Genomic DNA, 25,981 nt, shown 5'->3' with positions numbered 1-25,981 from the left:
CAAGTTCAGAGGTAGGATTTGACTTAGGCCTAATCTGAAGCCAGTCGATTCCCTACAGAGTCAGAATGGGCAGCCTGAGGCAGGGTGCGGAGATTGGACAAACCATCATCACTTCTGGCCCGCATGGATCAGAGCTGGTCCCTGAGGGGCAGCCTTGGGCAGGGCCCAGCTCTCAGGTCACTGGCAGAAAATGTCAGAATGGCCCCTCTTCCTGTTGTCACCACCCCCTCAGCTATCCCCTAGTTAGGCACGGCCTCACCTCGAGCATCTGAGGAGGCAGAAACAGGAGTCTAAACGTTTTTAATATTTCAAAAGCCCTTGTGGATATAAGGCTGTTAAGTCTTCTTTGCAGCTCAGACCTTTTGAGTGCTGCCCACAGACTCTGACTGGCAGCAGGAACCCCTGAAGCTTGTAAAGATAGGAAGGGGGTCATATGACAATGACCTCTGTCTGCCAAACAGCTTTTGAAACATCAGGCTGAGGAGGGGGGGTCATTAAAGAAGACTTGGGTGGTAGAAGGCTTGGAACTATTTAGAGGCTATGTTTATAAATTCCACTGTCTCAAGTAATCATAAACTTCCACCCTCTTGCAAATCCGGAATACCTCAACTCCACATCCTGACCCATGGAATAGGCCTGCATGATTGCATCTACGTGCCCCCCAACACACACACACAGATACAATCACAAACACACACACAGTCACAGGCACATAAACACAGATACACACAATCACAGACACAGGAACACACAGACACCAACACAGACACACATACTAACAGAGACACACAAACACACAGATACACACACACTGACACAACAGCATCTGGAGACTGGCAGCGGGGCTGCAAAAGCTGTGGCACTAGAGGATACTAGGGGGACAGATACTAGGGTTGGGCCAAAGCCAAGAAAGGGCACAGGGCCAAGGGTCCTCCCAGGGGGGCCAGGCTTTGGCCAGGTTCTAGGTTTGGCATTTAAATACTAAGAAAAAGACAGTCTAGTCATGCTACCTGGAAAAAGGTTACACAGCTGTAAATACAGTGTGATCAGATTTAAAATATAGTGTTGAGAAAAAAAGGCTGGAAATATGTACACCAAGTGTCAACAGTGCTTGTCTCTCAGTGTTGATATAAAAAAGGCTTTTCTTTACACATTTCTGTATTTTCTAGATTTTCTACAATAAACATCTAGATAAATGATTTTAAAATGTCCCTCAAAATGATACTCCCTCAAAACCAGGCTGGCCTCTGAGGAAGACTCAGGGTGAAGGCATGTGCTGGGGGCAGGGGCAGGGGTGGTCCCTGCAGTCAGTCCCTGCGTGGGCACCCCCTTCTGCCCGGCTAGGGCAAAGGGTGCTGACCCTGGGCCCTGTGGGCAGTACTCCGGTGGCTCTGAGCATGTGTGCGAGTGGACATGGAGCTGGGGCAGGCACCAGCCAGTTCTGTGCCTTCAGCCATCAAGGCGCTCCCCCCGGGGACTGGAGGACAGCTGGGAGCCTTCAGTCCGGGGACTGGACCGTTTATGGGAATAGCGGGGGCAGGGCTCCAGCAGCCCGGAATGTCTGCTCCCCCTTTGCCGCCCAGAGCCCTCCTGGGCCAGTGCCCAGGCCTGGCCAGGCCTGCCTGCCACAGCAGGCCAGGGGCCAGCTGCCCGGGCTGGAGAGGGGACTGGCCTGGGCGCTGGGTGGTGCTGGGGCCAGAGCTCGGGGGCGTTTTCCAGCCTCTTCTTGGAAAGAGATGAAGACCCCCGAGAAGTGACGCCCTTGATTGGCAGGAAGCGAGGGAGCTTCCCCGTGAGGGACACAGACGCGGATGGGAAGGCAGGACCTTTAATTGTATCCACAGGGAGACGGGGAGAGGGTGCCACGTGAGGGAGACTCTGGGTCTCTGGGGACCGGGGGGCAGAGGCCACGGTGGCCGGAGGTCCAGAGGACTGGCGGGGGGCGGGGGCAGGAGGAGGAGGGGGCAGGAGGAGGGCGGGGGGCTGGGGTGAGCGTCAGGAGCAGCGCAGGGCCCCTCCCGGTCTCCTCTCAGGAGTGTCTCAGCTCCACCTCGGAGCCAAACTGGGGCCCGCGGTGGGGCCGGCGGAGGCTGTGGTGGCGGATGCTGAAGAGCCGCTGGGTGAGGCCCAGCGTGGCCACCAGCAGGGCGACGCCCAGGAAGAGCAGCACCCACTGGCCCACGCGGGCCTGCTGCTCCTCCAGGTTGAGGCCCAGGAAGTTGACGCGGCCGGAGCCCACGAAGGGGCCTTCCAGGCGAGCTGGGCGGGGAGGAACGAGAGCAGGCGCTGGGCCGGGCCGGGCACACCGCTGGCTCCCCAACCCTGAGCGCGGCGGCGGGACTCCAACCTGCCTTATCTTGGGAGGGCCCCAGCCCTGAGCGAGCCCAGGGGCTGCCCCGGGGCCCAGGGGGGTGGGTGGCGGTACCCGAGTTTGGCGTCCAGTTGTACTGAGGCCAGCCCAGCTTCTCCCCGTGCCGCCCGTTCTCCGTCACGAGCCAGTCCAGCAGCGGCTTGAAGTAGGTCATCATGGCGGCAGCCGACATGTTGGACTGGCCCGTGATCAGCCGCATGGCTTCGGGCCACGGCTGACTGAAGCCCAGCTTCATGGCATCCCTGGGGGAGCCCCAGGCGGGGAACCGAGTCAGAGGGACAGGCTGGGAGGCTCCCTGTCCCACCCCGTCCCAGTCTCACACCAGCGCTCTCTATCCCCGCCCCCAGCCTCCGCTCCCCACTCGGGACTGAGGGCCTGGGCAGGTCTGGGGCTTTGGGGAAAGGGTGACCCTGGCCGAGGCCATGGTAGATGTTCTGGGAAGAGCTCCACTGGGAAGTAGGTCATCGTGGGGAGGACAGGGGTCAGAGCAAGGCCAGAGGAGACTCACGCCAGGAGCTTCCCGGCCTCCTTGGACTGGTAGATGTCACACTTGTGCAGGGGGCCCTGGTGGCCCGCTGCCTGACACAGCGCCTGGTGGAACTGGAACTGGATGACAAAGCTGACGAAGTACCTGCAGGGGGGCAGGCGAGGCCTGGGGTGGGCGCTGGGGGCAGCGCCTTCGAGCCCCAGCCACCCTGCCTCCTGCTGCCTGCCATGGCGTCAGGGTGAGCCCGTCCTGGCCTGCAGAGTCATCAGGCCTCCTTCCCCGCCTCTCACCACAGAGCTGCCTCCGCATGGAGCATCTTGGGAGAGACTCTTAGAGCTAGGGATGCTCATGCGTGAGGCCGAGTGGGGGCAGAGCCCATCAGAGATGTGGCGGGCTGCTCTGGACACAGAAATGACATCTCTGTCCCTGAGGCGTTGCCTACAGGGTCATGCTTCTGACGGGGCAGGGAAGCCAGCCCAAATGACCTCCTTTATCCCAAAGCAGTGAGAATTCCCTGCAGGAGTTTGCCGGTCAAGGAGGGGCAGCCTCTCTGAATGTGGGGAGGTTTGGAATGTCCTGAACCAGCAGTGCAGACGGGAAGGCTGGGCACAAGTCAGGTGCACTGTCTTTCCTGGCCTTTCCTGTATGTGCTTTGCTAAGGCTGCTGGTCAGAATCTGGAGGGCGATCCCTTTGCCCGCTGCCTCCTGGAGAATTATCTGTGCTAAGCTGGGAAGCTAGCCATCACGTGGGCCGGCTTCTGTGTGAAAGTGAGTGCCAGCTCAGGAGCTCAGAAGCCTGTTGGGAAGGCGGGCGGAGGGTCTCTCTGTAGGTCACCCTGGCACACTGGCTGGTCAGGCCTGCATGGAGGTGCCCTTGACTCTCCTTGGCTCCCTGCTCCCCCCGCTGCTCCCTGGAGCCTCTGAGCAGGCTTTCTCTTCCTTCCTGGACTCAGGCACAGAGCTTACCCACCTCATGCTTATTTATTAGCTCCTGACTGTGCTGACATTGAGCCAGGTGCTGGGGTAGAAGGCTGGGCATGATGGACATAAGCCCTCCTTCACTGGCCTGGGGAGCACAGGGGCCCTCTGCCCCAGATCCCTGCCTCGAGGGAGGGCTCCAGCTCCTCTAATCACACTTCCCAGCCCCCAGCCAGCGCTCCCCTGCAGCACGCAGAGGGAGAGGGGCTGACTGGGCGCATGCACGTGGTGGCTGCACGACTGATGGCGCTGCTGTGTTTCCGCATTCCATTTAAGACAGTGATTTAATGATGGTGGGTTATGGCCACCAGTCCCCAAGCGTGTTCTGTATTACAACTGTGTGCTAAGATGTGAACTCTTGCAACGATCCTATGAAATGGGATTCCACAGGTGAGGAAGCTGGTGCTCGCAGAGATGGAGGGATTTACTCAAGGGAACAGTCATGGAGATGAGATTTGAACCTGTACTGTCTAATCCCAAGGCTGTGACCCCATACCCCTAACAATACAGGCTTCCATCCAGCTGGGCCTCTAGTCCTAGCTCCAGTGGGTAGAAGGTCCCCAGGTACAACTCAAATTATGTCACAGGAAATATGTTCAATACATATAAGGGAACAGAATGCTGTAAAAATGAGAAAATAGTGCTCAGGGCATGGTCTGGCCATGGGTCATGGTTCACGTTAACTAACCAAGGTCTTGTAACCATTAGCTGGTTATAGTGAACTTTCTGTTTTCAACCGTCTGGAGGGCGGGGGCTCTCATGGTATCACAAGAGTGAAACAACGTCAGTCTTGGTTACAGGTGAGAGGCCCAGACACAGTGCACCACACACGGGTCCCCAGGTTGCCCTGACGGTAGCTCCTGGAGCAGGTAGCTCTTGGAAGGGGTAGCAAAGGTGTCTCAACACCACTCGGAGGCGCTGCCCCTCCAGACGCCCTCCTCCCTTTCCTGTTACCTGACGTAAGGCACACTTGCAGGAATGTGGAACTTGGCCCCTGGGTCAAAGTCATCTTGAGATCTGGCCAGTGGGGGACAGACACCCTGGTACTTCAGCCTGTGGAGGAGGAAGACACATTAGAGGGAGGGTTTGGGGACAATCAGCACTTCCTGGTGGCTCAAACGGTAAAGAATCCATCAAAAATGCAGGCGACCTGGGTTTGACCCCTGGGTTGGGAAGAAATCCTAGAGAAAGGAATGGCAACCCACTCCAGTATTTTTGCCTGGAAAATCCCATGGACAGGGAGCCTGGCGGGCTACAGTCTATGAGGTCACAGAGAGTCAGACATGATTGAGTGACTAACACTTTCACTTTTTGGGGAGAATCAAGCTGGGAGAGTTGGTGTTCTTGATTTGCAATACGGTGCCTGCCCTGGGCCTGCACAGGGTGCTGACAACTCCTGCAAGCTGTGCCTTTGTGAGTCCCTGCCCCCAGGTACCCCGTCGCTCACACACACACACACACCCCTAGACACTATACAGGCAGACACACCAGGTACACACAGACACAAGCACACACACACACCTAGACACCATGCACACAGACCAGGTACACACATATGCAGGCACACACACAGACACACACTTACATGCCACACAGACACACCAGGTACACACAGACATGCCACGTACATACAAACACAGGCACGCACATACACACACACACACACTCCCCTAGACACCACACATACAGACACACCAGGTACACACAGACGCAGGTGCCGGCATATACCCCGTGGAGACCCCCGGCCCACACCCCGCAGCAGGGCTCTAGAACCTGAGGCTCCACCACTCCTGGTTGTAGTTCTCCCTGGTGACACTTCCATCGAACACCCTCCAGCGCCACTGGTCGACGAGGAAGCTGAAGGGGATGAAGGCGATCTTCTCGAGCGCCATCTTCATCAGAAAGTTGATATCCTCCTCTGCCAAGAGAAGGGAGCCCGACGTCAGATCCAGGGATGCCTCCCGCCATAGCCTAGCAGGGGGCTGAGCAGGTGTGCGGTGGGTGGAATGGGTGGGGCGACCTGCCTCTTGGGACGGGTTTTCCCTCCTGCTCTCCCCGCTGGCTGTCCCCTGGCTCCCTGTGTTCTGTCCTGGCACCGCCTGTGGCCCATGGAGCCTCCTCTCTGCCTCCCAAGCTCGCTGCCGCTTCTCGGCCCCTCTGCCCGCTTGGATCTCCCCGTTCCTCGCTCACCGTAGCCGCCGTCCCCGCTGCTCAGCAGGTTGATCTTGTGCAGGTGCGTGGGGGTGGACACTGAGAGGGCCAGCACGTCCCCAATGGCCTCGTGAAAGCCGGGGTTGGCGCCCTCCCGGAAGGTCACGGGCAAGTCCTTGTACTGCATGAAGTACTGTATGTGGCCCATTTCGTGGTGGGCCACCACCAGGTCCTCCATGTTCACCGAGGTGCACTGCTTGATCCTGGAGCACGGGGTGGGAGAGAGACAGCAAGGAGCCCTGGGCAAAGGCAGCGGCCGACCCTGCTCGCAGAGCAGGTCCCCAGGACCGCCACAGCATCATGGGGAGGAAAACCAAAAGGAGAAATGGAGGCGATCTGGGGATTGGAAACTCCTACAGCATGGTCCTCCAGGCCACTCCCTGCCTCCAGCTCCCCTGAACACCTTGAGCCTGCACTGCTGTGTGTGTGGCTTTCTGACTGTGCGAGGTATGTGCTCTGGAGGCACGGGGACCCTCAGTCACGCTCAGTGACTTTCCAGGACGTGGGTCCTGTGGTTCCTCTTCTCACGGTCTGTCTCTCCCTGGTCTCAGACTTCCTGAAGGAAACCATGGTGTCTGGGCTCTTCTGCACCCCACATGCCCGATGCCAGCAGGCAGATAACCCTGGGATTTCTCAGGGCCAGGACTGATGGGACATCTGCCGAGCTGTCCGAGCAGGGGCTCCACTTCCCCTTCCACCTTTTGTGAGCTGAGGAAGTTTACCCTTGGATCTAACCAGAGCTTTTCATCTCAGTGGACCCCTTTTTTTGTTATTCTATGGTGAGTGGAAAGAGCTGCCCCAGTGACAAGTTGGGGTCTGCCCACCTTCTGTTAGAACTCCCTGTACGAGCGAGGTTCCCCAAGGAGACCTCAACTTTGAGAGTCTGTCTGCGCCCAGCCCTGAAGCTCTGGTCTCCACGCCTCTGAAGGAAGAGCCCAAGGCCAGGGGAGCCAGTGAACCTGCCTACTTTGTTCCAGGACCTCTGAGTCCACTCTTCTCATCAGAGATACTTCACCATCTCTGCCACTTCTCCCAAGAGGTAGAAACTTCTTAATCTTCTTTTGAACCTGGGTTGTGACTGGTTGAATCTTGTGACTTGCTTTAGCCAATAAAATGTGGCAGAGGTGACCTGTCCCAGTTCTGGACTAACATAGTCTTTAAGAAATCTGGCTGCTTTTGCTCTGTGGATGCTGGCCACTGGGTAAGAAATCTGACCGCCTGAGGCTGCCACCACATGAGGTCATCCAAGCTCTCCTAGAGAGAGATGTCCGGCCAGACCCCGGCTGCTCCAGCCATGCCAGCCCAGGCACCCAGCACGTGAATGCAGGAACCCACATGAGTGTCCCTGCCCCAGCATGTGCCACACAGAAAAACCAAGGAAGCCAGCTGACAGCCAGGAGCACAGCCGAAACCCCGCTGAGCCATGCCAGCCTTCTGCCGCCATCAGAGCTGCCCCAGCAAAGGTCTCCACCCTGAAAGGCAGGATGAGCCACTCCCACTGAGCAGTGCCTGAATCCCTGGCCCATACAATCACTAGCAGACTTCCCTCGTGGTCCAGTGGTTAAGAACCAGCCTGCAAATGCAGGGGACACGGGTTTGACCCCTGGTAGGGGAAGATTTCACATGCTACGGGGCAACTAAACCCATGAGCCCCAACTACTGAGTCCACACTCTGGAGCCTGTGAGCCGCAATGAGGGAAGCCACCACGGTGAGAGGCCCGCATGTTGCAACTGGAGAGGAGCCCCTGCCTGCCTCAACGAGAGAACGCCCTCGCACAGCCACAAAGACCCAGCATAGCCATTAATAAATAAATACATTCAAAATAATAATTAAAAAATCATGAGCACAGTCAAATAGTTGTTTTATAGCCCTGGGTTTTGGGCTGGTGTGATTCAGAGCAGTAACTGCAACACTGTCCACCAATGAAGACAGCTCCTGAGCCCTGTCAGAGGTGCGAGCAGATCTGTGTGAAGCCCCCACACCCCCGTGTGTTCCCCTATCTCAAGGCACAGGCAGCAGGGAGAGGCCCGCTGTGCCCAGGGCCTGCCCGAGAGGGAGGCTGGCTGGCGGCTCACACAAGGCTCACCCCCAGAACTGCGACCTGGAACCCTGAGCTGACGCAGCTGGTCAGTGCTCAAGGAGACCCTTGTGTGGTGGATGGGGTTCCCCTGCCACAAGCTGGTGGCCATGCTGAGGCCAGGCCCACCTCTCTGAACCCTCTGCCCCCAGCTCAGACTCGGACTCGTCTCCTTGGCCTCTGGGCTCAGGACCTGCAGCCCGGACGCACCTAAAGTCCTTGCCGTTGAAGAAGTCCCAGGCGGAGGCGTGGCACACCACTTCCCGCCCATCGGTCGGCTTCTCCAGCATCGACTTGTTCCAGAATTCAGGGGGCATGGGCAGCAGCCCCAGGGAGGTGAAGAAATTGTCTGCTTCCTTAAACATCCTTAGGGGTGTCCAGCCCTACAAACAGACGGAGCTCTGCCGAAGCTGGGGACGGTGGGGACAGACTGTGTGCCACTGTGGGAGGGCCTGGGGGGAGGGCCAAGCTGGAAGCAGCTCCTGAATTAGGGGGCCCTCTCCCCCTGGGGCAGGGCTCCCCGCCCCACACCCTGGGGCCACCCTAGAGGAGCAGGTGTGCGAGGAGGGGGCCAGTGCAGACCTGCTTTATCATGGCCTCCGTGGCATCCATCTTGGGGGCTGAAGGGAAGGGTGCCACCAAGTCATAGATGTTGGACCAGCTCTGTGCCCACATGTTCCCTGGAGGCAGGCAGAGGACGAGAGGCAGAGAGAGGGGAGACAGTGTTGCGTTTTAGGCTCAGCACCGTCACACAGCGTGAGGGGCCAGATCCAGCACAAAACCAAAATTAAAAGAACCACCCAACTGCCCTCCTTTAGGAGAGGTTGATGTCTCAGCATTTAGGGCAAGACAAGAGTAAAGAAGCTTTCCCAAGTGGCTCAGATGGTAAAGAATCTGTCTGCAATGCAGGAGACCTGGGTTCAATCCCTGGGTCAGAAAGATCCCCTGGAAACAGGAATGGCAACCCACTCCAGTATTCTTGCCTAGGAAATCCCATGGACAGAGCAGCCTGGTAGGCTACAGTCCATGGGGTCGCAAAAGAGTCAGACACAACTGAGCAACTACCACCTTCAGGGCCAAAGGAGACTAAGCTTGAGCTGACATTGAGTGGAGCCTATGGGTGCACGCCAGTGAAGGTAGGAGTGAGTGAGAAGCCAGAATGGGATGGGGGCGCAAGCTCTGCTCTAAGCCCAGCTCCCAGGCCAGTGGGCACCTGCTTTCCTTCTTGGGGTCTGTGTTTCTCGGCCAATGAGCTGGCATCCTCTGGTCTAACCACAGAGAGACCAAGGGTGGCTGGTCTCTTGAGCTGCAAAGAACTAGACCCAAAGCTGGAATGGGGTCTCCCTCATGATCTGTAAACGGTGTGTGGTCCCATCTGGTCTCTCTGTTCACAGTGAGGAGCCCCCCAGGAAGAGGGCCTGATGGTCCGACAGACACAGGAACCCCGTGGCGTCTGCTTGCCCAGTCCCTGCCACCCCTTGTTGTCTCTGACTGCCCATTTCATGCACTCAGGGCATCTGAGTTTACAACCCCGGGAGAATGAGGGTCCCCAAGTTGAGGGGACATTTCACATGCTAGCAAGGTAACTGTCAAAGCCTTTCAAACTAAACTTCAACAGTATGTGAATGGAGAACTTCTAGATGTACAATTTGGATTTAGAAAAGGCAGAGGAACCAGAGATCAAATTGCTGACATTCATTGGATCATAGAAAAAGCAAGAGAATTCCAGAAAAGCATCTACTTCTGCTTCACTGACTACTCTAAAGCCTTTGACTATGTGGATCACAACAAACTGCAGAAAGTTCTTAAACAGATGGGAACATCAGACCACCTTACCTGCCTCCTGAGAAAGCTGTATGCAGGTCAAGAAACAGTAGTTAGAATTGGACATGGAAAAACAGATTGGTTCCAAATTGGGAAAGGAGTACACCAAAGCTGTATATTGTCACCCTGATTATTTAACCTCTATCCAGAGTACATCATGCAAAATGCCAGGCTGGATGAAGCACAAGCCGGAATCAAGACTGCCAGGAGAAATATCAATAACATCAGATATGCAGATGACACCACCCTTATGGCAGAAAGTGAAAAGGAACTAAAGAGCCTCTTGATGACAGTGAAAGAGGAGAGTGAAAAAACTGGCTTAAAACTCAATATCCAATAAACTAAGATCATGGCATCTGGTCCCATCACTTCATGACAAATAGATGAACAATGGAAACAGTGACAGACTTCATTTTCTTGGGCTCCAAAATCACCGTAGACAGTGACGGCAGCCGTGAAATTAAAAGCCACTTGCTTCTTGGAAGAAAAACTACGACAAACCTAGTTTTAAAAAGGACAAACCATATTAAAAAGCAGAGATATCACTTTGCTGATAAAGGTCCATATAGTCAAAGCTACGGTTTTTCCAGTAGTCATGTATGGATGTGAGAGCTGGACCATAAAAAGTAGCTGAGAGCCGAAGAAGTGATGCTTTCAAATTGTAGTGCTGGAGAAGAGTCTTGAGAGTCCCTTGGATTGCAAGGAGATCAAACCAGTCAATCCTAAAAGAAATCAACCCTGAATATTCATTGGAAGGACTGAAGCTGAAGCTCCAATACTCTGGCCACCTGATGAGAACAGCCAACTCATTGGAAAAGACCCTGATGCTGGGAAGGATTGAAGGAGGGTGAAGGGCAAGACAGAGGGTGGGATGGTTGGATGGCATCATCAATTCAATGGACATGAGTTTGAGCAAACTCTGGGAGATAGTAAAGGGCAGGGAAGCCTGGTGTGCTGCAGTCCATGGGGTCTCAAAGAGTCCGACACAACTGAGTGAGCAACAGCAACACTCTCCCAGCTCCTTTGCCTGAATGTCGAGTCTACCCTGCTCTCTCCTGACATGACTACTTTCTCCAGCTGTCAGAACCTCTCGCCCTGCATGGGTCTGTTCACAGCCCCCTCCTGGGGAGGGCTTCTCAGCTCCCAGTCCCAGCCCCCTCCTCACCCTCATGGTGCCTGGTTCTGTGACCTGGGAGGTGGTCTCCCCAGCACAGGCCTGTGAACTCTGTGCACTGCCCCATCCCTGGTGACCGGTACCATGTGGATCTATAGCAAACGTGGCACCAAGTGCAAGTAGGGGGCTCTTCTTCCCACCCCCGCCCCCCACCCCACTCTGGGCCTGGCAACATTGCCCTGCCCCAGGCTCCAGTGTCCCCTGCAGACCCTTCCCAGTCTGCCCTCTGCCCCTGGACCGCGGCCCGTCTCGCTGGCGCTCACCGAGCAGGTGGGCTGGGATGGGGCCCTCCAGGTTGATGACGTCGGGCCCGTAGTGGCGGTGCAGGGCCCGGCGCACGTAGGCGTGCAGGTTCAGGTAGAGCGGCTGCAGCTCTTGGAACAGCTGCTCCAGCTCCTCCTCTAGGAAGGGCATCTCATACATGGACCTCCAGGAGTCCCCGCCATCCTGGTAGCCTGTGGGGGTGGGGGTGGGAGGTGCGCCCAGGCTCTCTGGACACCTGACCGTTCCTGGAGCACTCCCTGTCTCCTTCAAGGACTGCCCCCCTCACCTCTCGGGTCTCAGAGGAACCCTCTGAGGGCACTGGTGATCCTGCAGGGAGCACTCACCATTGAGCCTGGCGGCCTTGTTGGTGAGCTCCACGTATTTGGGGAAGTAGGGGAGGATGGACCGCCCCACTTTATCGCGCCAGCTCTTCCACGCCCAGGCCAGGTCCTGATAATTCCGGGATGTGGCCATCAGATTGGTCAGATCTGGGTGGGAGGGGTGGGATGGCTTGAGCCCCCAGCTCCTGGCTCACCTCCCACCTCCTCCAGAGCTGGGAAAAGACAGGAAGGGGCAGCACAGGTCGGGGGAAACTGGAGACAGGCTGGTGCCCTTTCTATGGGCTTACAGGTGCCAGGCCCAGGCTCGGCACTGCACAGACGCAACCTCAGGCAACTACAGGGCGGCAGCAGCCCCGTGAGGGGTGCCCTTGAGCCTCCTTCCACTCAAGCTGCTGGTGGCACGGCTGTGTCTCCTAGCCAGGAAGCGGCCAAGCCGGGGCACAAACCCAGGGCCCAGGCCCCAGAGCTGCTGCTCGCCGTTTGTCCCCTGGCAACCCCTCCCTGGGAGAAATAGCCTGGAGGTCAAAAGATGGGGGTTCTCGGTCGGTTTCCTCCTGACCTCTCTCCGTCTGTGAGATGGGGATAATGCTGGCCTGGGGGCAGGAGGACCCTGAGCAGGGACTGGGCTCCTTCATCTCTGCGTCCCCACGGGGCCCAGGGTGCCTTTCACACATTGTAACTGAACTGCCTGAATAACCGCTGTGCAGGCCAAGTACAGAGATCCACTCAAGCACCACCTTGGATCCGTGTCCTGTCAGAGCCATGCCTGTATGAGTGGCCTCCTGGGCTATGGGTTACATGGAGCTGACACAGCCTTCGCAGAGCTCGGATGAGGAGGCCGTGAGCACAGGGGTCAGGTGTGAAGGTGGCCCCGCTTCCTGCCTGACCCGGCCGGAGACGGAGGCCTGCGGGGATCCACCCCTCGCTGACCGCGCTCTGAGCTGAGATATGCTATGTGCATCCCCTTTACACAGAGGAAGCACATTCAAGGTAACTTGTTTGGAGGAAAACACATTTTGAGAATTTTTCATCCGTCCTCTGCTGATGTGAGTGTTCTGGTTTTGGGGATGCTCTTATTGTTACTACCGGCAGCGATTTGACAGCCCAGGCCCAGATCAAGGGGCTGACTGATGGGGGTGGAGGCCACATTCCCTCTAACACTCTTGTCCATAAACAAACACACACACATGTACATCCACCCCCACTTGCGTGCCTACCCTCATACACAACCCCCAGGCCAAACCCTGTCCTAGGAAAACTGTTTCTCTCTCTTGTTTATTTTCCATTTCCATTTCTATTTGTGATTGTTCTGAAGTGGGAGTTGGGCGGAGGGCCAGGAAGAGACTGTTTCTGGGTGGAGATTCCTCAGGAAAAATGTTTATGTCTCTGGCTCCCTGACCCTGGGAAGGTGAGGGGAGCGTGGTCAGAGGGGGTGGGGGGTCTCTGTGTGCAGGTACTGGGGTGTTGGGCTGAGCTTCTTCAGAAGGGGGAAGGTTAAGAAGGACTGGCTAGTCTCCTGCGAGAGGAAGAGGACTCGCCAGAGCTGGTCCATTCCTGCCGGCCTTGGAGGGAGTGAGGTGGGAATGGCTTCTGCAGGCTGAGGCTTCAATTTTGGGGTGGGGTGGGATCCAGGGGAGGTAGGTGCCTAGAGGGAAGTCCAAGCCCCTGAGAGAAACATTTGAGATACACCTGCTCTGAAGGGCAGAGCACAGGGTGGAGCAGGGAGGATGGGACCAGAGGGAGCAGAAGCTGGGGGACCAGCGCAGAGATGAAGCCAGGCTGGTTCTAAGCAGTGGCAGAGAAGCCCCACGGGTGGAAAAGAGGGAAGCGAGTTTCCTGGGCGTGCTGACCTCCTGAGTCAGAACTGAACTCTTCCCTTTCGTGGACAGCACCCCAGCCTCCCCAGGCCTCCCGCTCACTGCCCAGTGTGCTCACCAGGCTCGAGCCGCAGGCAGGTGCCATTTTCGTGGCACACAGAGGCCACGCTGTAAACGGTCTCCATGTCCAGCAGGATCTGGTTATACTGTGGGGGAAGCAGAGGGGCAGCGAGCTACAGATCTGGCCCCCTGCTTTGCCCCGGCACCATTGCGTGGGGTGGGAGGTGGGCGGGGGGTTGCTGGGCTATGGGTTGGGGAGGGGGCTCCCAAAGCCCTCCCTTCTCAGAGAGTCTGGGGGTGTGCACAGACATGGCAGAAGTCATGACTGGACAACTTGAAGAGGAGGAAGCAGCATGAAGGCTACATGCCATCCCTCGAGCTAGGACCCTCTCCTGACCTGGGATCCTCCACCCCCTTTGCCCCACCCTACCCCCAAGTTCCCCACCTCTTCCAGCTCCTTGGTGGGCAGTGCTGCCCGCTCTAGATCCTGAATCTTCTTTATCATCCGCTTCATGGTGGCATTCTGGAAGTTGGTCACGTCGAACTTCCTGGCCCAGGTACCATACTTGACGGTGTGGTTTGCCATCTGTAAGTTCTTCTCCATCTGCAGGCACAGGGGGAGCCGTATCATGAGGCCCAGGAGGAGCTCTGGAAAGGGCTCCTAGGAGGAGGCATCGTGCAGGAGCCGAAGAGGCTGGGTGTCAGGGGGCGGCTTTATCATGTTGCTGCCTTTGCCTATAAAGATCTTCCTCAGCCTGGACTGTCTGTGATGTCCTGTGTGCAGTACACATGCCCTCATCCAGCAAGACATCGCGTGGGAGAGGCAGAGAAGGAAACCCCACCCCGTATCTTGAATGCTGTTGGGACAGAGGCAGCTTGGCATTCTCTCTGTGGCTTCTGAGCCTCAGGGTCCCAGCTGTAAAATGGGAATAAGGTCACTGGCTTTGCAAGACCGTTGAGGAATACACGAGGCAATAGATGTCGAGTGCCAAGGAACAGTGGCCAGTACATATGGGTCTTTACGAAATGTTATTTCTCTGTGGCTCACCTTGGTTATGATCTCCGCTCGGCCACACAGATGCGGAGGGGGTCGAGGTTGGGGGGCAGGTGTAGCCCTCGCTATGGTGGCACACAGGAGCCTTCAGTCTTTTTAAAAACTGACTTTGGCATCAGTTACTTCCACACAAATTATTCCTTTACCAACGACAGATTATTAATGAAAGACAACCTTTGTTAGGCACTGGGTGTGTGCCCACCTGGACCTGAAATTGGACACTTTTCAATACGCTGCAAGGATTTTTCACAAACTCTGAGAACGTGTCCCCCTGGGGTGATGTTGGGGACGGGAGGGCATCCTGTAGCGCCTTGGGTTTCAGAGGACGGGCCCTGTGGGATGAGGAGCGCCCGTGCACTGGGCTGGAGGAGCCCCTACCAGCAACTTGCTGTTGTCCGTGCTGATGTCGGTGCTGTAGTTCCAGTTGGCCTCGGCATACTCGTTCCACACGACCTGGGATCTCCGGTCGTATTCCTCCACAAACTTGCGGGCCTCGTCCTCGTCGGACACCAGGTCTACGGGACAGAGCAGAGGGACACAGACAGGCCTCCCCTCGCCCTCCCGCCGCCGCCTGGGCCTTCCCACCCCGCCCCCCAGCCAATCCCACTTGGGCTCTGGGTTTTCTTCGGGCTGCTGATTGTTGAGGGATGGGTGGTTGAGTGGCGGATGGTTGTCTCACTGCTGGTTGTTGCCTGGCTGGTTGTTTCCTGGTTGACTGTCACCTGGCTGGTGGTCCCCTGGCCGGTGGTCCCCTCACTGGGGACCAGGAGGGGGCGCCCACAGCAGAGCAGGAGGAGGAGGAGGCGAGGCAGTCCTGGAGCAGCCCAACCATGGCCCATGGCCGCAGGAGAGCAGAGCCCTACAGTCCCCGCCCCCGGCCAATAAGAGCGGATCCTGCAGTATGACCTCATAGAGCAGTGTGCCTGCCAGCCAGCCCCCCACAGGGGGCCTCAGATCTGGGCACGCCCTCCCCAGGAGGCTGGAAAGATGTGCCCACTCCACCCCAGCGCCCTGCCGAACGCTCAGGGGACGCCAGGGCCTGGCTGGACAAGCTGATGGGGAACTGTGAACTGGGGGCCTGGGTCACGAACCTAGAGCTGAGAACCCACGGCACCCTGCCCCGGGCTTTACCAATGCCCTCCGGGTAATTGTCGGGCATCGGTGGGCGCCACTGATACTCTGGCCAGCCCAGGACCTCGCCGTTCTGCTGGTTCTGCTCCTCGAGCCACTGTGTGACCGGCTGGAAGTAGCTGAGCAGCGGCCTAGCGTCCAGGTTGTCTGAGCCAACCATGTCCTTCAGCACCTCCTGCCAGGGCCGTGAGGAGCCTGCCTGCAGCAGCGCCCTGTTGGGCAGAGCGGGTGCTGTGGGCACAGGGCTCTCAGGCCAGGGTCTGTGGCTGCTGCCCTGCCCACCTGCTCCGCCTCTGGCCACTTCTCTCCCAACTGGGTGGCAAGAATGGCAGTGTTAAGTCTCAGGGCCTAGGAGCCCTGTGAAAGGGGGACATTTGTCTTGCCCCATGCCAGCCAGAAGTGCTTCCCAGCTGGTGCTAGTGGTAAAGAACCTGTCTGCCAATGCAGGAGATGTAAGAGATGTAGATTCAATCCCTGGGTGGGAAAATCCCCTGGAGGAGGGCATGGCAACCCACTCTGGTATTCTTGCCTGGAGAATCCCTTGGACAGACGAGCCTGGCGGGCTACAGTCCATGGGGTGGCAAAGAGTCAGACACGACTGAAGCGACTTATCATGCATGCCAGCCAGAAAGCCCACTCAACAAGCAGTTGATGAGAGAAAGAAAAGGAGGGGGAGTGGAGAAGCACTCCCTCCACTGGCATGGTGGGGTGCCCCCTCCCGATACACCCTTCACTGAGCTCTCCCCTCACTCCCCCACAGCCCCACACACCGGAGCTTGGCCCCCGCCTGGGTGGACTGGTAGATGTCACACTGGTGCAGGGGGCCTTGGTGGCCTGCCTCCTTGCACAGCGCTTCGTGGAACTGGAACTGCAGGACAAAGCTCACGAAGTACCTACAGGCACAGGGCGGGTGTGAGGGGGATGGCGGAGGCCCCCTGCCTGGGGCCCAGCTAGCTTCCACAGGGCAGAGGCTGGGCCACGGGCTGCCTTGGGGGAGAACTGAGAACCGAGCTTGGCTCAGGGGAGAGGCCCACTCAAATTCCAGGTTGCTGGGGGTCTAGGGGAGGATGGGGACAAGCCCAGGATATGGGGGCCCAGCGTAGGGGAAGGAACTAAGGTGTGCCAGAACTGGGGGCAATACCTGATATACGGGGTCACATTTGGGACGTGAAACTTGGCTCCAGCGTCAAAGTGGGTTTCATTTCGGACAACCGGAGGACAGATCCCCTGATACTTGGTTCTGGAAAAAGATGTGGTTAAGTTGTCTTAGCACCTGAGGGTTGTACACAGGCTGATTTTCCCTTTGCAGAAAAGGCTGCCAAGCAGGCATTCCCACTGGCCGACCCTCCCCACCCTGGAGAACTGGGGATGACCACCTGTCTGATGGAGTTTTAGGCAGGAAAGAAGAATGCTGTGAGGAGGAGGGGGGAGGTGTTCCTGGAGAGGAGGGAGGCAGGGGGCAGGGTACCCGGGAAGGTGGCGAGGGCCCCTGGGATGAGGCCCGTCTCCATCCCTCTTTGCTCACCGAAGATACCACCAGTCATAGTTGTAGCGGGAAGGGGGGGTTCGCCCACTAAAGACCCCCCAACGCCACTGGTCCACCAAGTAGCCAAAGGGCAGGAAGGCAATTTTTTCCAGTGCCATCTTTAACAAGTAGTTGATGTCACTCTCTGTTGGGAGATGAGAAGAGAGAGGTCAGAGGGAGAGGGGAGTCCAGCTGGGATAGGGAGCCCTGGGGGAGAGGCTGGCAGGAGGTGAGGCTGGGCAGGGACCATGGAGTCCTGCTTGGAAGAGGATGCTTGGGCAGTGGAGCTGGGATGCAGGGTAGGCCTCGAGGCCTGGGTGGATCCCCAGACCTGCCTGACGTGGGGCAGAGAGGCGGAAACGAGACGGGCAGATGTGAGCAGCGACCAGTGGGGTCCTGCTGGGGGGCCCAGTGGGGTCTGGGTGGGCTGGGCTGGGTCCTCTCTACCTGTGTCATTGGTGACCTGGTCCAGCAGGCCGATCTTGTGCAGGTGTGCAGGAGTGGAGACGGAGAGGGCCAGCACATCGCCGATGGCCTCGTGGAAGCCAGGGTTGGCGCCTCGGCGCAGGGAGACGTGCTGGCCCTTGTACTGAAGGTAGTACTGCACGTGGCCCATCTCGTGGTGCACCGTGGACAGCTGGTCCATAGTGACCCGCGTGCACTGCTTGATCCTGGGGCAGGGAGAGCGTGTGGGTGAGGGTGAAGGACGGGCAGCATGGGGACCAGAGAGCACTCAGGGAGGCTGGTGCCAGAGGGAACGAAGCCAGGCGGGCGCTGTCCCGGACTCCCAGGAACCGGTGGAAACAGGCAAACCTCCACCCTGCCCCAGCCACACCCAGCCTTTCCCCTTGGTTCCAAGGTACAAGGCTGCTGCCTGTCAGAGCTGCCTAGTGAAAGCAGCCTGCTGCAGCCCTGGAAGAGACCCAGCCTCCTGGCTGGTCTCAGAGCTGGGATAGACGTGGGCCTGGGAGCTGGCCTCCCTGTGGCCCGGCTGCCCGGCCTTGGGGAGCCTTGCAAGCCGCCTCCAGCATCGAGACCTGAAGTCTTTCCTGTTGTAGAAGTCCCAGGCGGACGCGTGGCACACCACCTCCCGCCCGTCGCTTGGCTTCTCCAGCATGGATTCCGCCCAGAACTCGGGTGGCATGGGCAAGAGCCCCAGGGAGGTGAAGAACTCCTCCGCCACCCGGAACATGTGTGTGGCGTTCCAGCCCTGGGGGTGGAGGGGTGGGGGGGGCACACTCGGGTCAGGGGCCAGCTGCTGGAGCCCACCCCGGCTGCCCTGGGGGTGCGTCTGGGGTCCCCCACTCGGGTCAGTTCCATGCTCATGAAGAGCACCTCTGCTCCGTGGCCTCCCTTCCCGGAGGCCGGGCCCCTACTGGCTACAGAGGATACACAAAAGCGGCCTGCTGCTCGCTGCCACCCTCCCCTCCCAGCGGGGTCCTGAGGGAAGAACTGGCGCCCAGCGCACGGTGGGGACACACTGCAGGCTGCGGCTCCTCAGCTCCTCATGCCTGACTCCCTCATGGCCCCTGCCAGGGCCTGACTCCGAGCTCACCTTCTGCACCATAACATTGGTAACATCAAGATTGGGCTTGTCGGGGAAGGGCACCACCGTGTCGTAGATGTTCTCCCAGCTCTGGGCCCACATGTTCCCTAGACAGAGGAGGGGAGCCGACAGCTTGGTGCCCAGCCCAGCCAGCGCCTGCTTCCCTAGGCGTGTCACCGAACAGCACCCCGGTGTCTGGACCTGGGGCGCGGCAGGGCCACAGCCCGCTTGCTGGGCTCACACAGCAGTCCCACCCACTCCCGAGTGCTCTGCGTTCCCTGGGGCTGGCAAAGGCCAAGGTGCCCAGGTGATGCGGCTGGGGTCCTTTGTGACTGCCAGGTCCCTGCCCTCCCCCAGCCCTGACACCGGCCCACAGGGCTGGCTTTCTGGGGGATAAAGTGGGGTTCTTTCTCCTCTTCCACTGGAGCTAAAGCCTTCAGGGTGGCTCCTGGCTCTGCATTTTACTAGCTCTCTGCCCTGTGCCACGTCCCTCGCGCATCCTAAGCCCCGCTCTGAACAGCAGTTGATCATAAGGATCATCGACTTTATAGGTTCACGTGCGGGCGAGTGAGCAATGCGATGCTCTGAAAGGTGAAACGTGATGAGGCTGACCCTGGTCCTTACCCAGGAGGTGAGCGGGGATGGGTCCCCTGAGGTTGATGTATCTGTCCCCATATCGGCGGTGCAGTGCGCGCCGGACGTAGGCATGGAGGTTCAGGTAGAGGGGCTCCAGCTGCTGGTAGAGGCGTTCCAGATCCTCCGTGAAGGTGGGAGAGTCATACCAGGAGCGCCAGTAGGCCCCTGTGTCTGAGAAGCCTAGAGGGGGCGGGTGGCATTGGGGATGCAGTTCAGGCCCTAGGCTCTGGCACCTCCCCCCCAGCTATCACCTGGCCATTCTCCCGGCTCAGGGCCAGTGTATCTGCCTGCTCACTGCAAGGGAGAGCTTGGGGGTTACTGCTCTCAGTTTTCTAACTATGGTTGCTCCAACTCCAGCTAAACAGGTCCTGACACATATAAGCCCTACAGCTGGGAGGAGTGCCAGGAGGGGCAGCATGAGGCTGATGGGGCTAAAGCCCAGTTTGGCCATCCACCATCTGTGAGACCTTGGACCAGTGTAGGGAGTCATCGTAATGGCCGCTCTGTGTGTTTCGGGGCTCAGTGGAGACAGAAGACGGGAGGGTAGTGCCCACACAGAGGCCGGTGGGTGTGCTCACCATCCTGCTTGTAGGCCTCGTTGCTGAGGGCAGTGAAGTCCTGGTATAGGGGCTTCAGTGGGATGCCCGCGGCGTTGTGCCAGCCCTCCCAGGCATACAGCAGCAGGGCGTAGCTTCGCGAGGAAGCCAGGATATTGGTGAGCTCTGAGACACAGGTGGGCAGGGTCAGTTCAGAGACTGCTGCCTCGAAGTCAGCAGTAGAGGAGGTTTGTAAGGAAAACCACGGCGGGGTCTAAGGCCTGTGGAGGACTCTTGGGGGGATGAGAGGGCCCATTAAGGGAAAACCAGGTGGCGACGATGAAGGCCAGTTGTGATGGGGAAGGAAAAGCACACGTGAGGGCGGGGTCGGGGCTGGAGGCTGGAGATTCCAGAAGTCAGTCGGCCTGGAGGAGCAGGGTGTGGGGGCATCAGGCACTCTGGTCCTGATCAGAGGTTCAGGCCTTTGGGTTTACCGCCCCCCTCTGCAGAAATGTGCCATCCTCAGGGAGCCGAGGGGTGGCGGGGAAGGTCAGGAAGGCCCGGAAGACAGACAGGAGACTCAGGCCCGTACCTGGGTCCAGGGACCAGCAGGGGGCAGTCTTGTTGGGGAAGCAGACCTTGGCAGTGGAGTAAATCCTGCTCATGTTGCTTAGCAGAGAGTTGTACTGGGGAGTCAGAGTTGAGAAAATGTTAGTGATGAACAGCCCTTGGAATTAATCTGGCTGCCCCCTCCTCTCTTTGCTGGGAGAACAGGGGAGACGCCCCGAGGGGGGATGCGGCTTGGACAAGGCCGCCTCGTGGCACTCAGAGCATATCTGAACGTGAATGGACGGGTTTCACTTCCACTGGAGCCCGCCTGTGGAGATGGGAAACTGGCGTCCTGAGAACTAGGGAGCAGGGTTCAATTCTGAGCTCGGCCACCACCTGACTGAGACCAAATCCCCTTCATTCCCTGACCCTGATACCCTCTCCACCTTTCGGAGGAAGCCCTTAAAACAAACCACCTATGGAGAAACTTTGAAAACCCCTGTTTCATCTTCCACTGTTTACTTGAATTTTGCTTTCTACTCCATGACACTTGCTTTAATATAAAGTAACTTCTCGCACCCCATCTCCAGGGAAATCAATACTTCAGGAATCCACTCTGCTCACAGGGGCTTCCCCTGCAGTCAGGGCCAGTAGAGATCCTGGGGTCCCTCCTGGCCAGACAGCCCCACCTCTCACCACCACCGTAGACACTGGGAGGGTACCCTGGGGAATTCTGCCTCCACCCCTCAGGCCCACCTTCTGCCGCTTCTCTAGGTCCAGGTTGGCGGGGCCCAGGGTGCGCACCGCCCCGATGATGCGCAGCAGCGTGGGGTCCGTAAAGTTCTGCCAGACCGGGTCGAACAGATCCTTGGCCTTCTGGCCCCAGGCCTCTGAAAACTCCTGGCTGAGCAAGGCTGCTTCCTCCTGTGGGCACCAGGAGGGCACGAGAAGGTAAACAGGGGACGCCATGGCGCTCGGGGAGGGGAGGAAGGTCAAGGGCTTCTGGAGACCGGCGCTGATGGGAGCACTGCTCCCTTCAACTGGGCCCTGCGGGTGAAAAACTGGGGCGGCGGGGGGGTCTGCCTCAGGGAGGCGGTGGAGCAGAAACGCGCCAGAAGAGAGGGAGGGAGAGGAGAGGGTGATCAGACAGCCATGAAAGGTGACAGGTACAAGGAGAGAGGGGAAGGTGTGCGGCCAGAGAAGTGGAGAACCCAGAGCAGAGCGGGCACCCTAAGCAAGACTGCCGCGGATCCAGCCCGGAGGCACCCCCGGCGCCGCCGCCTGGGAGGACTCGGGGTCAGAGTGGCCGGCCTCATTTATTGGGTTCCTTATTGGGCAGGACCATGGGCCCAGCACCGGGCCAGGGAACCGACTGCCTGTCTACGGGGACCGCTTTGGGAACCGGGGCGGGGTGGTGGCTGGAGAGGAGGCAGGCGGGCCCCGCCCCGACCCCACGGCTCCGGGGCCGGGGGCGCGCGCGCGGGGCGGGGACTCTCCGCCCCCCCAGCGCCCAGCCGCCGGGCTGTGATTGGCCGCCCGGGCCCCGCCCCCGCCCCGGGCCCGCGCGCCCACCTGGAGCCGCGCGTTCTCCTCGGTGATGTTGGTGTCGTGCGCCCAGCTGGCGGCGGTGCTCTGGAACAGCACCTGCTCGGCGCTCGAGTTGAAGCTGGCTGCGAAGATCTGCGCCCCGGCCTCGTCGGCGGGAAAGTTCCCCGGCTGCAACGCGGGGTCCAGCTCCAGGATCACGGGCGGCGGCGGCAGGAGCAGCAGCAGCAACGGCAGCAGCGGCGGCGGCGACCGGCGACCCGACGCGGCCCCCATGGTGCGGTGCGCAGCGCAGCCCCTTCTCCCGCGCAGCGCCCGCCCTGCGGGTTATAAAACCCGGCCGCCTTCCGACACACCCCCACCTCCCCGCCCCGCCGCGCTTCCTCCTCTGCTCCAAAGTCCCCCGGCCGCCGCGCGGGCCTAACGGAGCGGGGCGGGGACCGAGGCTTCCTGGCCCGCCCCGGGCAGGGGCGCCGGACCGAGGACGAGCCGAGGCGGCCCCCGGCGAGATGCAGCTGGGGTGGGGGTGGGAGGGAGTGGCGGACGGGCCTTAGGTCAGGCTCTCGCAGGGGAGGCTAGAAAGGAGAACCCCCCTCCTCCAACACACACACATACACCCCACACCTATGAAGCTGAGAGACCCAGCAGTTTGCTGGAATACCCCAGTCTGCCGGCGTGCCCTCCCCTTCCATCACTCAGCCTCGGTGCAGGGACCCGGAGCCCAGCGGCCTCTGCCGCTCAGTCTTCCGGCCTTACCGCCCGGGGCTCTCTGGGCTCGGAGTGACAAGGTGGGGGAGCTGTCCGCAGAGTCGCTAGTGCCGCGAGACAGGGTTAATGACCGTCACCCGGTCCTGCTTCTTCACGAGGCCTTGGGTGTGGCCTGCATGGACTGGGGAGCACCTAGGCTTCTGCAGGCATCTTGGGGGGGGTGCTCAGGGACCCCGGTTCACCTGGGGACTGGGGGGGGGCGGTCAGATGGGGGAAAGAATGGGGGGTTGTTCTGGAAGGGGAGACATAGAGCCACAGGCACACCTGCTTCCTTCACACAAGCTGTCATTTGCTCAGGCAAGAACAATCACACAGACTTGCCAACTTGGAGAGCTACAAAGATGACCACAGCGACAACAGAGGAAGACGCTAAGACCCAGGTTGAATGGCTTGCTCCCAGTCACCCCAGGTTTCCACAATCCAATCCAGTGGTCCTAAGGCTTTCAGGCTGTGGGTCATGTGCACAGGGAGCTGCTGTCTTCCAGGAGGGAACAGTCTCCCCATCAACTAAGGCTTGGGTGGGGGAGATTTTGAGAGTGGCACCCCTTCAGGCCCCAAAGCAGGGGTCTTGGAGTGGGAGGAAGGGTAGAGAGAATAGAGTCTGAGGCTTAGCTTGAAACCAGGGAGTCCTTCTCCTCTATCAGGAAAGAAAGCGTGGAAAGCAGGAGGGAGCCAGGTTTGAGCCGGGCCTCATCTCTGAGGAGCTCTTGAGCACTGGATCTGGGAGGCTGGGGGGCAAGTGTTCCAACTTCAGGTCAGACACATGGCCTGGTGACCATGTCTATAGAACATCTGGGTGAGGGACTGAGTTCAGCATGGAACAGCCTTGGCCTCGTTGAAAAACCATAAAAACAAAGGCTGAAGGGGTTGGAAGATGATCTAAAAGTACATACAACTTACATTTGGGTACCTTTTTAAACCTTTCTAAATTATTTTGTACAAGTTATCTTATTTGGTATTTATAATAACCTTAAGGATAGTAAAGAGATAAGGCCCTTAGCTCAGTCAGTTGCCGTCTAGCTGCCAGCAGAACGATGGAGAGGGTTCCGAATCCTGGGGGAGGACGTGATTACGATGCCACGAGGGCCTGACCTGCCCAGGAAATGCAGTCTGCTTTGGAGAGCTCCCCATCTCTGCATCACTCTTCTAGGGAAGGACAGGTCACCAATCACCACAGTTAGAAAAATATCCCTTAGGGACTTCAATGGTCCAGTAGTTAAGAGTCTGCCTGTCAATGCAGGGGATACAAGTTCGATCCCTGGTCTGGGAAGATCTCATCTGCCACAGAGCAGCTAAGCCCATGTGCCACAACTGCTGAGCCCATGAGCGAGTGACCATGCTCTGCAACAAGAGAAGCCACCGCAATGGGAAGCCCATGCACTGTGGCCAGAGAGTAGCCCCTGCTTGCCACAACTAGAGAAAGTCTTTGCATAGCAATGAAGACTTGGTGCAGCCAAAACTAACTAAATAAAATTATTTTTTTAAAAAATCCCTTAGAAAATACACCCAACAACAAAATAAAATTGAGAGTCTAGAAATAAACCTTTGCATTTATGGTCAATCAATTTTTGACAAGGATATGAGGACAATTTAAATGGCACTCTTGGGGTAGGGGGAAAGGGAAGAAAGTCTTTTTTTAACAAATGGAGCTGGGACACCTGAATTTCTACACTCAAAAGAATGAGGTTAGACCCCTACCTCATGCTATTTACAGAAATTGACCCAAAATTAATCACAGACTTACTGTAAGAGCTAAAACCATAAAAATGCTAGAAGAAACAAGTATAAATCTTTGTGATCTTGGGAGTAGGCAATGGCTTCTTAGATATGCCACCAAAAGCACAAGTGACGAAAGAAAAATTAGACCAAATAGTCTTCATCAAAATTAAAACCTTTCATGCTTCAAAGGACCATCAAGAAAATGAAAAGACAACTCACGAGGGAATTCCCTGGCAATCCAGTGGTTAGGACTCTGGGCTTCGATCCCTGGTGAAGGGAAGACTCACTGTGTGGACAAAAAAAAAAAAAAAAGACAACCCACAGAAGAGGAGAAAATATTTGCAAACCGTGAATATGACAAAGGACTTGTGTTCAGAAAGTATGAAGAGCTCTTACACCTCAACAATAAAAAGACATACTAACTAAAACTGGGCTGAGGATTTGAATAGACCTTCTCGAGAGAAACACACCTGATCAATAAGTACATAAAAAGACACACAGCTCCATCAGTCATCATGGAAATGCAGATCAAATCGCAATGAGACACCACTTCATATCCGCCATGTCCGTGTGCAGCCTTAGGCACCAAGTCTTGTCCGACTCCGTGGGACTCCGTGGGCCGTAGCCCACTGGGCTGGCTCCTCTGTCCACAGGATTTCCCAGGCAAGAATACTGGAGTGGGTTCTTCTCCAGGGGATCTTCCCAACCCAGGGATCGAACCCATGTCTCTGGCATCGGCAGGTGAATTCTTTAGTATTGAGCCATCTGGGAAGCACACCCACCAAGAGGCCTAAAGCCAAAAAGATGGACTATAACAAATGTTGTTGAGGCTATGGAAAAATTGGCGCCCTTGAATCATTGGTGAGATTGTAAAATGGTTCAGCCACTTTGGAAAAAAAGTTTGGCAGCTCCTCAAAATGTTAGAGATGTCGTATGACCCTGCAATTCCATTTCTAGGCATAATAGCCCCAAATGAGAAACAACCTAAGATGTCCATCTCCTGATGAAATAGATGATCTGAATGTGGTATATTCATGGAATATTATTCAGCCATAAAAAGAAATGAAGGACTATTTGCTGCAACATGGATGAGCCTTTGAAACACGGTGCCAAGGGAAAGGCTACATGTTGTATAAATCCATTTACGTGAAATGTCTGGAATAGGCAAATCCAGGAAGTAGATGAGTGATTGCCAGTGGCTGGGGGAGAGGGAATGAGAGTGACTGCCAATGGCATGGACTTTCTTGATGAGATGACGAAAATGTTTTAAAATTAGTAATGACAACTGCACAATTCTGAATATACTAAAACCCACCAAATCATACAATTTAAAAGGGGGGATTTTATAACACATAAATTATATCTCA

The 25,981-nt window shown here is 57.5% G+C and overlaps 1 protein-coding gene and 1 long non-coding RNA gene across 5 annotated transcripts; one reads left to right on the top strand and one right to left on the bottom strand.

Moving 5' to 3' along the window:
* Nucleotides 1-1,814: 1,814 nt before the first annotated feature.
* On the bottom strand, nucleotides 1,815-23,069 carry ACE (angiotensin I converting enzyme). Of its 4 annotated transcripts, XM_061392294.1 has the most exons (25): nucleotides 22,155-23,069; nucleotides 21,339-21,506; nucleotides 20,626-20,719; nucleotides 20,076-20,219; nucleotides 19,486-19,677; nucleotides 18,871-18,968; nucleotides 18,353-18,525; nucleotides 17,763-17,986; nucleotides 17,316-17,460; nucleotides 16,932-17,030; nucleotides 16,561-16,683; nucleotides 15,791-16,002; nucleotides 15,038-15,174; nucleotides 14,051-14,209; nucleotides 13,664-13,751; nucleotides 11,732-11,875; nucleotides 11,387-11,578; nucleotides 8,708-8,805; nucleotides 8,336-8,508; nucleotides 6,027-6,250; nucleotides 5,610-5,754; nucleotides 4,791-4,889; nucleotides 2,880-3,002; nucleotides 2,426-2,613; nucleotides 1,815-2,259 (listed from the first exon to the last, which is right to left on the bottom strand). In XM_061392294.1, the coding sequence occupies exons 1-25, from the start codon at nucleotides 22,401-22,403 to the stop codon at nucleotides 2,030-2,032; spliced, it is 3,921 nt and encodes a 1,306-aa protein (XP_061248278.1). In that variant the 5' UTR covers nucleotides 22,404-23,069; the 3' UTR covers nucleotides 1,815-2,029. The 4 variants fall into 4 exon arrangements, with proteins under 4 accessions (XP_061248278.1, XP_061248279.1, XP_061248281.1 ...); XM_061392295.1 differs by lacking the exons at nucleotides 18,353-18,525; nucleotides 20,076-20,219; nucleotides 20,626-20,719; nucleotides 21,339-21,506; nucleotides 22,155-23,069 and having other exon boundaries at nucleotides 19,486-19,658; XM_061392297.1 differs by lacking the exons at nucleotides 15,791-16,002; nucleotides 16,561-16,683; nucleotides 16,932-17,030; ... (7 more) ...; nucleotides 21,339-21,506; nucleotides 22,155-23,069 and adding an exon at nucleotides 15,267-15,769.
* LOC133232620 (uncharacterized) lies at nucleotides 18,966-22,290 on the top strand. The gene is made up of 3 exons (XR_009731412.1): nucleotides 18,966-19,492; nucleotides 21,357-21,533; nucleotides 22,201-22,290. It is a non-coding gene; the product is annotated as an uncharacterized LOC133232620 (long non-coding RNA).
* Nucleotides 23,070-25,981: the final 2,912 nt, after the last annotated feature.

Source organism: Bos javanicus, chromosome 19 (genome assembly GCF_032452875.1).
Source record: "Bos javanicus breed banteng chromosome 19, ARS-OSU_banteng_1.0, whole genome shotgun sequence".
Lineage (NCBI taxonomy): Eukaryota > Metazoa > Chordata > Mammalia > Artiodactyla > Bovidae > Bos > Bos javanicus.
Note: the sequence above shows the minus strand (reverse complement) of the source record. Positions and strands in the feature narration are given on the sequence as shown.

What these genes read in the sequence shown, in the direction of transcription:
- ACE (XM_061392294.1), bottom strand. Translation starts at nt 22,403, where the DNA reads ATGGGGGCCGCGTCGGGTCGCCGGTCGCCGCCGCCGCTGCTGCCGTTG. An exon ending in AGGAGAACGCGCGGCTCCAG is followed by an intron (nt 21,507 to 22,154) that starts GTGGGCGCGCGG and finishes TGGTGCCCACAG; the next exon opens with GAGGAAGCAGCCTTGCTCAG. An exon ending in CAGGCGGGGGCCAAGCTCCG is followed by an intron (nt 16,003 to 16,560) that starts GTGTGTGGGGCT and finishes TCTGCCCAACAG; the next exon opens with GGCGCTGCTGCAGGCAGGCT.